Genomic DNA, 11,459 nt, shown 5'->3' with positions numbered 1-11,459 from the left:
CCATGTGTTTGCGTATGCTCTAGGGATTCCTGAGTTGCTAATTTCCAACTTCATTCCTTTATGGTCTGAGAAGCTGCATGGTATGATTCTAATTATTTGAATTTGCTGAGACTTGCTTTATGGCCTAGTATGTGGTCAATGCTAGAGAAGGTTCCATGTACTGCTGAGAAGAATGTAAAATCTTTAGCTGTAGGATTGAAAGTTCTGTATATATCTGTTAGATCCATTTGGGCTATAGTGTCGTTTAAATCTACTGTATCCTTGTTGATCTTCTGACCGGATGATCTGTCTATTTCTGAGAGTGGAGTATTGAAGTCCCCCAGTACTATTGTATTGGGGTCTAAGTCTCCCTTTAAGTCCGTTAACAAATCTTTTAGATAAACCGGTGCCCTGTAGTTAGGTGCATATACATTGATAATTGTTATATCTTCCTGTTGAATTGATCCCTTAATCATTATGTAGTGTCCCTCTTTGTCTCTCTTAACGGTTTTTGTGGTAAAGTTTATGTTGTGTGATATTAAGATGGCTACGCCCGCTCTTTTTTCATTTCTGTTGGCATGGTATATCTTTTTCCAGCCTTTCACTTTCAGTCTGTATGGATCTTTGTTGGAAAGATGTGTTTCTTGTAAGCAGCAAATAGATGGGTTTTGTTCCTTAACCCAATCAGCCAATCTGTGTCTTTTAACTGGACAGTTCAGGCCATTCACGTTCAATGTGACTAATGATAAGTGGTAACTTTGCCCTGCCATTTGCCAAAGATAAGTTCTAATATATGCTTTGAATTCCCTGTGATCTTTTGCTGTGAGCTTTCCTTCCTTGGTTTCCTTCCTTTACCTTCTTTCATATTGATGACCGTGTTTCTTTGTTTCTGTGTGTAACACATCTTTAAGCATCTTTTGCAGGGCTGGACGAGTGGCAACAAATTCTTTCAATTTCTGTTTGTTATGAAAAGTCTTTATTTCACCTTCATTCACAAATGAGAGCTTTGCAGGATATAATATTCTGGGCTGGCAGATTTTCTCTCTTAGTACCTGGGCTATATCTCGCCATTCCCTCCTAGCTTGTAGAGTTTCTGATGAGAAGTCAGCTGTGAGTCTGATTGGAGATCCTCTGAGAGTAATCTGACGTTTCTCTCTTGCACATTTTAGGATCTTTTCTTTATGTTTCACTATGGAGAGTTTAATTGCAACGTGTCGTGGTGAGGATCTCTTTTGGTCGTGTTTATTAGGGGTTCTGTGGGCTTCCTGTACTAGGATTTCTCTGTCCTTCTCCAAACCTGGGAAATTTTCTGCTAATATCTCACTAAAAAGGCCTTCTAATCCTTTCTCCCTCTCCATGCCTTCAGGAACTCCTAGAACCCGAATGTTGGTTTTTTTAATAGTATCCTGAAGATTCCTGACAATATGTTTTAGATTTCTAATTTCCTCGTCTTTTCTTTGGTCTTACTGTATCCTTTCCTGTTCTCTGTCTTCTAAGTCCGATATTCTCTCTTCTGCTTCACCCATTCTGTTTGTAAGGCTCTCTATTGTGTTTTTCATTTGATCTATTGAATTCTTCACTTCAGTCACTATCCCAGTTTCCTGTTGTACTAGTTGTTTCATTTCATTTTGATTCCTCCTTAATATTTCATTTTCACAAGAGAGATTTTCTATCTTGTCCATTAAGGATTTCTGTAGTTCAAGAATTTGTTTTTGAGAACTTCTTAATGTTCTTATCAATTTTTTGAGATCTGCTTCTTGCATTTCTTCTATGTCATCATCCTCATAATCTTGAATTGGGGTGTCTTTTTCATTTGAGGGCTTCATGGTGACTTCCTTGTTTTTTTTACCTTGGTTTTTGCATTTGTTATTTGTCATATTGGAGATATTTGGTTTCTTCACTGTGGTGCTTTTTCTTGTTATACTATGACTCTAGATTAAGTGGACTATCTGTTTTTGATGGAGCCTTAGGGCTTGAGATGGGTGTGGCCTGAGAGCTCTGTTTGGTGTGCCAAAGGTGACACTCCCAGGTTAGGTGTGGTAAACCTCTCTCTCTCTGTTTCTTTTTTTTGATTCAAAAGGGAAGTTATTCTGCACAGCTGAACGAAGTTGGAGGTAGTTCGCAGGCAAATGATATACCCACAGGAGGCAGAGATCAGAAGCTCTTTCCCAAGGACCACACAGGAAATCTGTTCGGCCCTCAGAGTGGGCTCAAATTCTCCTTCAGTCTCCCACTGGGTTGCCAAAGTTACGGAATTGTAGCGTCTCTGGAGAGTGCTCATGTGAATTTCGTGAGTTCTCTCCCCCACCGTCTCTTTTTTCACAGTCTCAGTTCAGTAGCACCACAAATTTACTAGGTCCTAATCTCCTGTTAATTTGCCCCACCCAGAGTCAGGTTTTTCTGCTAGGCTCAGGGCCGGTGCAGACCTGAGGTCACTCTGCTTATGACGTATGTCCAAGATGGCACCTGCTCTTTGTCTTGCTCGCCCTTGAGAGGTGAGTGGAGAGAGAGAAACCCGTGTCTGTACCAGTCACCTTTTTTTTTTCCTCTCTCTCTCTTCCAGTTAGCCTGGTGAAGTTTCCCCCCCCCGGGGGTCGTTCCCTCTAGTCTCCTCTCTCCGCTTGCCTGCCGGTGTCTCGGGCTATTGAGGTTCAGCTCACCTCGCGTTCCAGCACTGGTGTGTTGAGTCTGCCGCTGGTGTCCCGAACTGTGGGCTCCCATGCTCTCCACGCAGGTCCGCTCCCCTTCCAGCGCCAATGTGTGGACTCGGAGCCCTGGACGTCCCAAGTCTCCCCGCTGTTGTCTGTGTGGCACGCACTCTCCTTCGAGAACTGGCGCGCAGACCCTGCGACTTGGGCGGCTCGGTCCCGCGGCTCGGCTTCCGTGCGGTGGGCGACCTTGTTCTCCCAGTAGGTCCTCCGATTCACGGCTACTTGATCCAGAAGAGTTTCCTCTGCAATATTTTCCTGGTTCTTTTTTCTGAGGCTACCGTAACTCCCCTTTTATTAAACTAAATTTTCCCGGGCTATCGGTGCGCGCCCTCACTATTCCGCCATCAATCTCTTCCTCGATATGAATTTTAAGATTGCTCTTTCTACCTCTGTGAAGAATGCCCTTAGTACTTTGGCAGGTTTTGTACAGAATGTGTAGATTTATTTAGTTACTATAGATATTTTAAAGATACTGATTTCATGAACAAGGAATTATCTTTCTATATTTTTGTGTCCTTGATGATTTCTTTCATCAATGTTTCATAACTTTCATTGTAGAGATCTTGCATTTCTTTGGTTAAATTTATTCCAAAGTATTGGATTGTTTTGTGGATATTATGAATGAGATTTCTTTCTTGATTTCTTTATCGATGAGTTCATCATTAGGGTGTTAAAGAGCCCATGGGCGTTTTGGTGTTTATTTGTAACATGCAATTTTACTGAATTGGTTTATCAGTTCTACAGCTTTCTGGTGGAGCATTAGGATTTTCCATGTACAATGTCATCTCATTTGCAAACAGATGGTTTGACCTCCTCCTTTCCAATTTTTTTAAAGATTCATTTATTTATTTATTTATTTTAAAGATGTATTTAATTTATTTGAAAGTTAGAGTTACACAGAGAGAGGAGAGGTGGGGGGTGAGGGGGTCTTCCACTCGATGGTTCACTCCCCAGTTGGCACAATGGCCAGAGTTGTGCCTATATGAAGCCAGGAGCCAGGATCTTCTTCTGGGTCTCCCATGTGGGTGCAGGGGCCCAAGGACTTCTGCTTTTCCATTCCATAGCAGAGAGCTGGATAGGAAGTAGAATAGCTGGGACTCAAACAGGTGCCCATATGGGATGCTAGCACTTCAGGCCAGGGTGTTAACCTAGTGAACCACAGCACCGGCCCCAAGATTTATTTATTTATTTTAAAGTCAGAGTCACACAAAGAAAGAAGGAGAGTCAGAAAGAGAAAGATCTTCCACCCGCTGGTTCACTCCCCAAATGGCATCAATGACCAGAGCTACACCAATCTGAAGCCAGGAGCCAGGAGATTCTTCCAGGTCTCCCACATGGGTGTAGGGGCCCAACAACTTAGGCCATCTTCCACTGCTTTCCCAGGCCATAGCAGAGAGCTGGATAGGAAGAGGAGCAGCCAGATCTCAAACCAGTGCCATATGGGAATGCCAGTACTGCAGGGGGTGGCTTTACCTGCTATGCCACAGTGCTGGCCCCTTCCTTTCCAATTTTGATGCCCTTTATTTCTTCCTCCTCCCTAATTGCTCCTGCCAACACTTCAAGTTGTGTACTGAATAAGAATGTTGAAAGTAGACATGCCTATCGTGTTCAAGATCTGAGGGGAAATGCTGTCAGCTTCTCTCCATTCAGTATGATATTGGCTGCCAGAACATTAGTGACTACTGAGGCATAGACACCTCTCATTCTATACCTCATGCTTCTACACCCCAAATGCCTATACTTAGGCTGTGGCTAGACCCAAAATAGGGAGTCAAACCAGGATTCTCATATGGGTGGACAGAACCAAGTTCCATAATCCATCACCACTTCCTTCCAGGGTCCCCAAGAGTCAAAAGTACAGGCCAGGTGTCAGAGCCAGAAACTGATCCCATGTAATCTGCTAGGCTAAGTGTCCTACCTAGAAGTTATTTTCAAAGGAAAAGTTGATTTTAGTTATTTTATATATACGGAATGTTATATCAGTTTGGTTTTTGGCACCAAACTCTGAAAATGTGACAACAAAACAAGCAGAAAAATATTAGAATCCCTTAGAACTTGCTCTTTTCTTTAAGCCTTTCAGAGAATTCTTTTCAGGCCTTATAAGAATAATGTAGCACTTGGGGGCAAAAATGCATCCCAGAAGTCCTGCACTGGAGGCCAAGATGGAAAAGACCTCCACAGCCACCATGACCTTCCCCTTGGTGCTGTGGTAGACAGGCAGGAAGGTCACCCAGACACTGCAGAACACCAGCATACTGAACGTCAGGAACTTGGCTTCATTGAATGTATCAGGCAGATTCCTGGCTAGGAAAGCTACAGTGAAGCTCGCTAGGGCCAAGGAGCCCAGGTAGCCCAGGACACAGTAGAAGGCAGTGACTGAGCCCTTGTTGCACACCAGGATGATGTGTCCATGCTCAGAATATGCATCTAACTCAATAAAGGGAGGAGAGATTCCCAACCAGATGCCACATAGAGCTAGTTGGATCAAGGAACAGATGGGAATGATGAAGTTAGAAGCTCCGGATACAAGCAATCGCCTGATAGTTCTTCCAGGTTTCATAACCTTGAAAGCCAGAATCACAGTGATGGTCTTGGCCAGCACAGCAGAAATAGCCACTGTGAACACAAGACCAAATGTTATTTGTCGGAGGAGGCAGGTGGCTGTGTTGGGACGGCCAAGGAAGAGTAAGGAGCAGAGGAAGCACAGGAGGAGGGCGATGAGCAGGATGTAGCTGAGAGACCGGTTATTGGCCTTGACGATGGGAGTGTCTCGGTGCTTCACAAAGACTCCCAAAACTGCAGCTGTGGTTACAGAGAAGCACAGAGCCATGCAAACCAGAGCCATCCCCAGGGCATCCTCAAAGGCTAAGAAGGTCATTAGCTTGGGGAGGCAGTGACTTCTCTCCATGTTCGGATACTCATGCTCTGCACACTGGATACACTGTTCTGCATCTGTGGAAGAAGAAAGGCTGAGTTTCCATTGCTGAAATTCTGACATTTTCCCTGTTGGGAAAAATGGTTACTTTGCAATGCCACTTTGAGTATAAAATACTCTGATGTAATATGAGGCCACACCCAGATAACCATGCCATCTGACCAGTTAAAGTGATCAGTTAATTCATAATTGATTATAAAAATAGGATTAAATATCAAAGGAGACACATAAATAAGACCATTGTCTGCGAATAATAATTGATAGCATTAAACAGGAGAGAATGATCCAACATTAGAAGTGGGATACACAGCAGACTCATAGAATGGCAAATGCCATAAACAGCACTCTGGCCTCAGATTCATTCCTTAAGGCATTCCAATCTGAATAAAAAGCCCATGAGAGTTTCTCAGGCATCGAAAGCCAAGACACTGTGGTAAAAAATGACCTAAATGAAATATCTCTGTGAGTGAGATCCCAGCAGAAAGAACAGGCCATCAAAGCAGGTATCTTTCTCTGAAGGGAGGCCTTTCCATTATGACTACGACCTTGTCTAAATAAGGTCGGAGTTTGTGAACTCAAGAGGCTTCCATAGCCTTGGCTGCTCATGACAAGAGCCTCGGTTGATCACTGACATTATAAATAAGAGTGTCAATTATTAAATCAACAACAGGAGTCACTGTGCACTTACTCCCCATGTAGGATCTCTGTCCTAATGTGTTGTACTATGATAATTAATGGTAAAATTAGTCTTCAAGCAGTACTTTATAATTTGTGTGTCTGCGTGGGTGCAATCTGTTGAAATCTTTAGTTAGTTTATACTAAACTGATCTTCTGCATATAAAGATAATTAAAAATGAATCAATGAAAAATGGGATGGAAGAGTAGGAGATGGGATTGTTTGTGCATGGGGTGGTAGTTATGGGGGGGAACCGCTATAATCCAAAAATTGTACTTTCAAAATTTGTATTTATTAAATAAAAGTTTTCTTAAAAATATGAGGCCACACCAGAGCAAGTTTCTACATTCCTGACCCAGGGAGAATTCTCATCTACAAATGGGAACAAACTATTTCAAATGGCATCTTTAGCAAATGAGTGGTTAGGGTGGCTCATCCTGTGGCACAGTGATGTCCATTTGCATTCTTCTGAATTCCTCCCCCTGCTGTCTCCAGTCTTTCTCATGCTCAATCCTGCATCATCATGGCTTAGAACATTTGCCTAGGATAATCAGCTTTAGAGCTTTCCTTCTCTTGCAGAGAAATAAAAATGCAAAATGCCTATGAAATCCTTACAACAATCAATATCTAGCATTTCTTCATTGTATACTATTTGATATCTGGTAAAAAGCCTTTCCTTGTTTTATATTTTCATATCTCTGGGACAATTTTTATCAGTTATTCAATGCAAAGGTTGAAATATATTTTATCAAATCTAAAACATTTGGATTTTATGGAGGTGTTTGACTTTATTATAAGTCATTTGGGTATAATTGATATTTTCAACAAAATTTTCAAGGAGAAATTAGGTTTTTGAAACTTTCCAATTTCACCTGAAATAAGGGCTTGTTACCCTTCTGCCTCATGGAAGGAATGGAATACTTTGAGCTCTGCACACCACATTGTCCCTCATGAAAAAACTCTTGTGCCATTACACAAGAAAGAAGTCCTAAATAGAGGTCAATGAATGGGTATTTCTCTGCTTCAATGACATTTCAGTTAAATACAGAAAATGGTATTGATTTGGCTACCTTTATCATAAAGGTATTATACAATTTTTGCAGGTGGTACTCATTCAATCATAAAATATTCAGAAACATTTTAAAATAATTCTCCCTGGCAATTTTTATCTGGAGATACTCATTCTTCATATATTCAACAGGTGTGATCTCAGAGACATTCTGAGGGCACACAAGCAAATGCTGCTGCACAATGGGCTTCAAGTGTATGTTCATTCATTTTTCATACTTTTTTATACATTAGTGGGTATTCCCAAACCCATTATGGATAAGTTAAGTCATTGTTTCTTTACCTTTCTAATGACTAACAATATAAAATTTTTTTTTCCAGTAAACCTTGAATATTTTTTATTTTATTTTTTTTTTATTTTTATTTTTTTTATCTTTTATTTAATGAATATAAATTTCCAAAGTACGACTCATGGGTTACAATGGCTTCCCCCCCCATACTGTCCCTCCCACCAACAACCCTCCCCTTTCCCACTCCCTCTCCCCTTCCATTCACATCAAGATTCATTTTCGATTATCTTAATATACAGAAGATCAGCTTAGTATACCTTAAGTAAGTATTTCAACAGTTTGCTCCCACACAGAAACATAAAGTGAAAAATAATAGATGATTTTTTTTAAATGATGATGAAATCAGATCAGACCTATTGTCATGTTTAATCCCAGTGAGAGTCAAGTTGGGAATTGATAATTTCTTTCTTTTTTTTTTTTTTACAGAAGATCAGTTTAGTGTACATTAAGTAAAGATTTCAATCGTTTGCACCCCCATAGAAACACAAAGTGAAATATACTGTTTGAGTACTCGTTATAGCATTAAGCCTCAGTGTACAGCACGTTAAGGACTGAGATCCTACATGAGGAGTAAGTGCACAGTGACTCCTGTTGTTGACTTTACCAATTGACACTCCTGTTTATGGCATCAGTAATCTCCCTATGCACCAGTTATGAGTTTCCAAGGCTATGGAAGCCCCTTGAGTTCTCCGACTCTTATCTTGTTTAGACACGGTCATAGTCAAAGTGGAGGTTCTCTCCTCCCTTCAGAGAAAGGCACCTCCCTCTTTGAAGACCTGTTCTTTCCACTGGGATCTCACTCACAGAGATCTTTTTGCCAGAGTGTCTTGGCTTTCCATGCCTGAAATACTCTCATGGGCTTTTCAGCCAGATCCGAGTGCCTTTAGGGCTGATTCTGAGGCCAGAGTGCTATTTAGGACATCCGCCATTCTATGAGTCTGCTGAGTATCTCACTTCCCATGTTGGATTACTCTCCCCTTTATTTATTCTATCGGTTGCTGTTAGCAGATACTAGACTTGTTTATGTGCTCCCTTTGACTCTTAGTCCTTTCATTATGATCAATTGTGAACTGAAATTGATCACTTGGAGTAGTGAGATGGCATTGGCACATGCCACCTTGATGGGATTGAATTGGAATCCCCTGGTATGTTTCCAACTCTACCAATTGGGGCAAGTCAGCCCGAGCATGTCCCAAATTATACATCTCTTCCCTCTCTTATTCCCACTCTTATGTTTAACAGGGATCACATTTCAGTTAATTTTCAACACTTAAGAATAACTGTGTGGTAATTACAGAATTAAACCAGTCATATTACGTAGAACAGACAAAAAAAATACTATGAGGGATAATGTATTAAGTTGTCCATTAGCAGTCAGAGCTATGCTGATCAAGTCACCATTTCTCATAGTGTCCATTTCACTTCAGGAGGTTTCCTTTTTGGTGTTCAGTCAGTTGTCACCGATCAGGGAGAACATATGGTATTTGTCCCTTTGGGACTTGCTTACTTCACTCAGCATGATGTGTTCCAGATTCCTCCATTTTGTTGCAAATGACTGGATTTCGTTGTTTCTTACTGCGGTATAGTACTCTAAAGAATACATATCCCATAATTTCTTTATCCAGTCTACCATTGATGGGCATTTAGGTTGGTTCCAGGTCTTGGCTATTGTGAATTGTGCTGCAATAAACATTAGGGTGCAGACAGCTTTTTTGTTTGCCAATTTAAATTCCTTTGGGTAAATTCCAAGGAGTGGGATGGCTGGGGCGAACGGTAGGGTTATCTTCAGGTTTCTGAGGAATCTCCAGACTGATTTCCATAGGGGCTTGACCAGCAGAAACCTGAATATAACCCTACCGTTAAAAAAAAAAAAAAGAAAAGAAACTATCAATTCCCAACTTGACTCTCACTGGGATTACACATGACAATAGGTCTGATCTGATTTCATCATCATTTAAAAAAAATCATCTATTATTTTTCACTTTATGTTTCTGTGTGGGAACAAACTGTTGAAATCCTTACTTAAGGTATACTAAGCTGATCTTCTGTATACTAAGATAATCGAAAATGAATCTTGATGTGAAGGGAAGGGGAGAGGGAGTGGGAAAGGGGAGGGTGGTGGGTGGGAGGGACGGTATGGGGGGGAAAGCCATTGTAACCCATGAGACGTACTTTGGAAATTTATATTCATTAAATAAAAGATAAAAAAAAAAAGAAATTCATATGGAGGCACAAGAGACCTCGAATAGCTAAAGCAATCTTGTACAACAAAAACAAAGCTGGAGGCATCACAATACCAGAATTCAGGACATACTACAGGGCAGTTGTAATCAAAACAGCATGGTACTGGTACAGAAACAGATGGATAGACCAATGGAACAGAATTGAAACACCAGAAATCAACCCAAACATCTACAGCCAACTTATATTTGATCAAGGATCTAAAACTAATTCCTGGAGCAAGGACAGTCTATTCAATAAATGGTGCTGGGAAAACTGGATTTCCACGTGCAGAAGCATGAAACAAGACCCCTACCTTACACCTTACACAAAAATCCACTCAACGTGGATTAAAGACCTAAATCTACGTCCTGACACCATTAAATTATTAGAGAACATTGGAGAAACCCTTCAAGATATTGGCACAGGCAAAGAATTTCTGGAAAAGACCCGGGAGGCACAGACAGTCAAAGCCAAAATCAACTATTGGGATTGCATCAAATTGAGAAGTTTCTTTACTGCAAAAGAAACAGTCAGGAGAGTGAAGAGACAACCGACAGAATGGGAAAAAATATTTGCAAACTATGCAACAGATAAAGGGTTAATAACCAGAATCTACAAAGAGATCAAGAAACTCCACAAAAACAAAACCAACAACCCACTTAAGAGATGGGCCAAGGACTTCAATAGACATTTTTCAAAAGAGGAAATGCAAATGGCCAACAGGCACATGAAAAAATGTTCAAGGTCACTAGCAATCAGGGAAATGCAAATCAAAAGCACAATGAGGTTTCACCTCACCCCAGTTAGAATGGCTCACATACAGAAATCTACCAACAACAGATGCTGGCGAGGATGTGGGGAAAAAGGGACACTAACCCACTGTTGGTGGGAATGCAAACTGGTCAAGCCACTATGGAAATCAGTCTGGAGATTCCTCAGAAACCTGAATATAACCCTACCGTTTGACCCAGCCATCCCACTCCTTGGAATTTACCCAAAGGAGTTTAAATTGATAAAGAAAAAAGCGGTCTGCACCCTAATGTTTATTGCAGCACAATTCACAATAGCCAAGACCTGGAACCAACCTAAATGCCCAACAATGGTAGACTGGATAAAGAAATTAGGGGATATGTATTCTTTAGAATACTATACCGCAGTAAGAAACAACGAAATCCAGTCATTTGCAACAAAATGGAGGAATCTGGAACACATCATGCTGAGTGAAGTAAGCCAGTCCCAAAGGGACAAATAACATATGTTCTCCCTGATCGGTGACAACTGACTCAACACCAAAAAGGAAACCTCCTGAAGTGAAATGGACACTATGAGAAATGGTGACTTGATCAGCATAGCCCTGACTGCTAATGGACAACTTAATACATTATCCCTCATAGTATTTTTTTTTGTCTGTTCTACTTAATATGACTGGTTTAATTCTGTAATTATCACACAGTTATTCTTAAGTGTTGAAAATTAACTGAAATGTGATCCCTGTTAAACATAAAAGTGGGAATAAGAGAGGGAAGAGATGTATAATTTGGGGCATGCTCGGGCTGACTTGCCCCAATTGGTAGAGT

The 11,459-nt window shown here is 40.9% G+C and overlaps 1 protein-coding gene across 1 annotated transcript in view; it reads right to left on the bottom strand.

Annotated features, from left to right (window-relative positions):
* Positions 1-4,674: 4,674 nt before the first annotated feature.
* Positions 4,675-11,459, bottom strand: part of LOC127485640 (vomeronasal type-2 receptor 116-like) — a 33,085-nt gene continuing 26,300 nt past the window's right edge. The window contains exon 6 of the mRNA XM_070067603.1: positions 4,675-5,642. Coding sequence (XP_069923704.1) covers positions 4,729-5,642 — 914 coding nt within the window. The 3' untranslated portion in view covers positions 4,675-4,728. The remainder of the gene's footprint in view (positions 5,643-11,459) is intronic.

Source organism: Oryctolagus cuniculus, assembly GCF_964237555.1.
Source record: "Oryctolagus cuniculus chromosome 16 unlocalized genomic scaffold, mOryCun1.1 SUPER_16_unloc_1, whole genome shotgun sequence".
NCBI lineage: Eukaryota > Metazoa > Chordata > Mammalia > Lagomorpha > Leporidae > Oryctolagus > Oryctolagus cuniculus.
The sequence above is the reverse complement of the archived record's forward strand: the minus strand, read 5'-3'. Positions and strand labels throughout refer to the sequence as shown.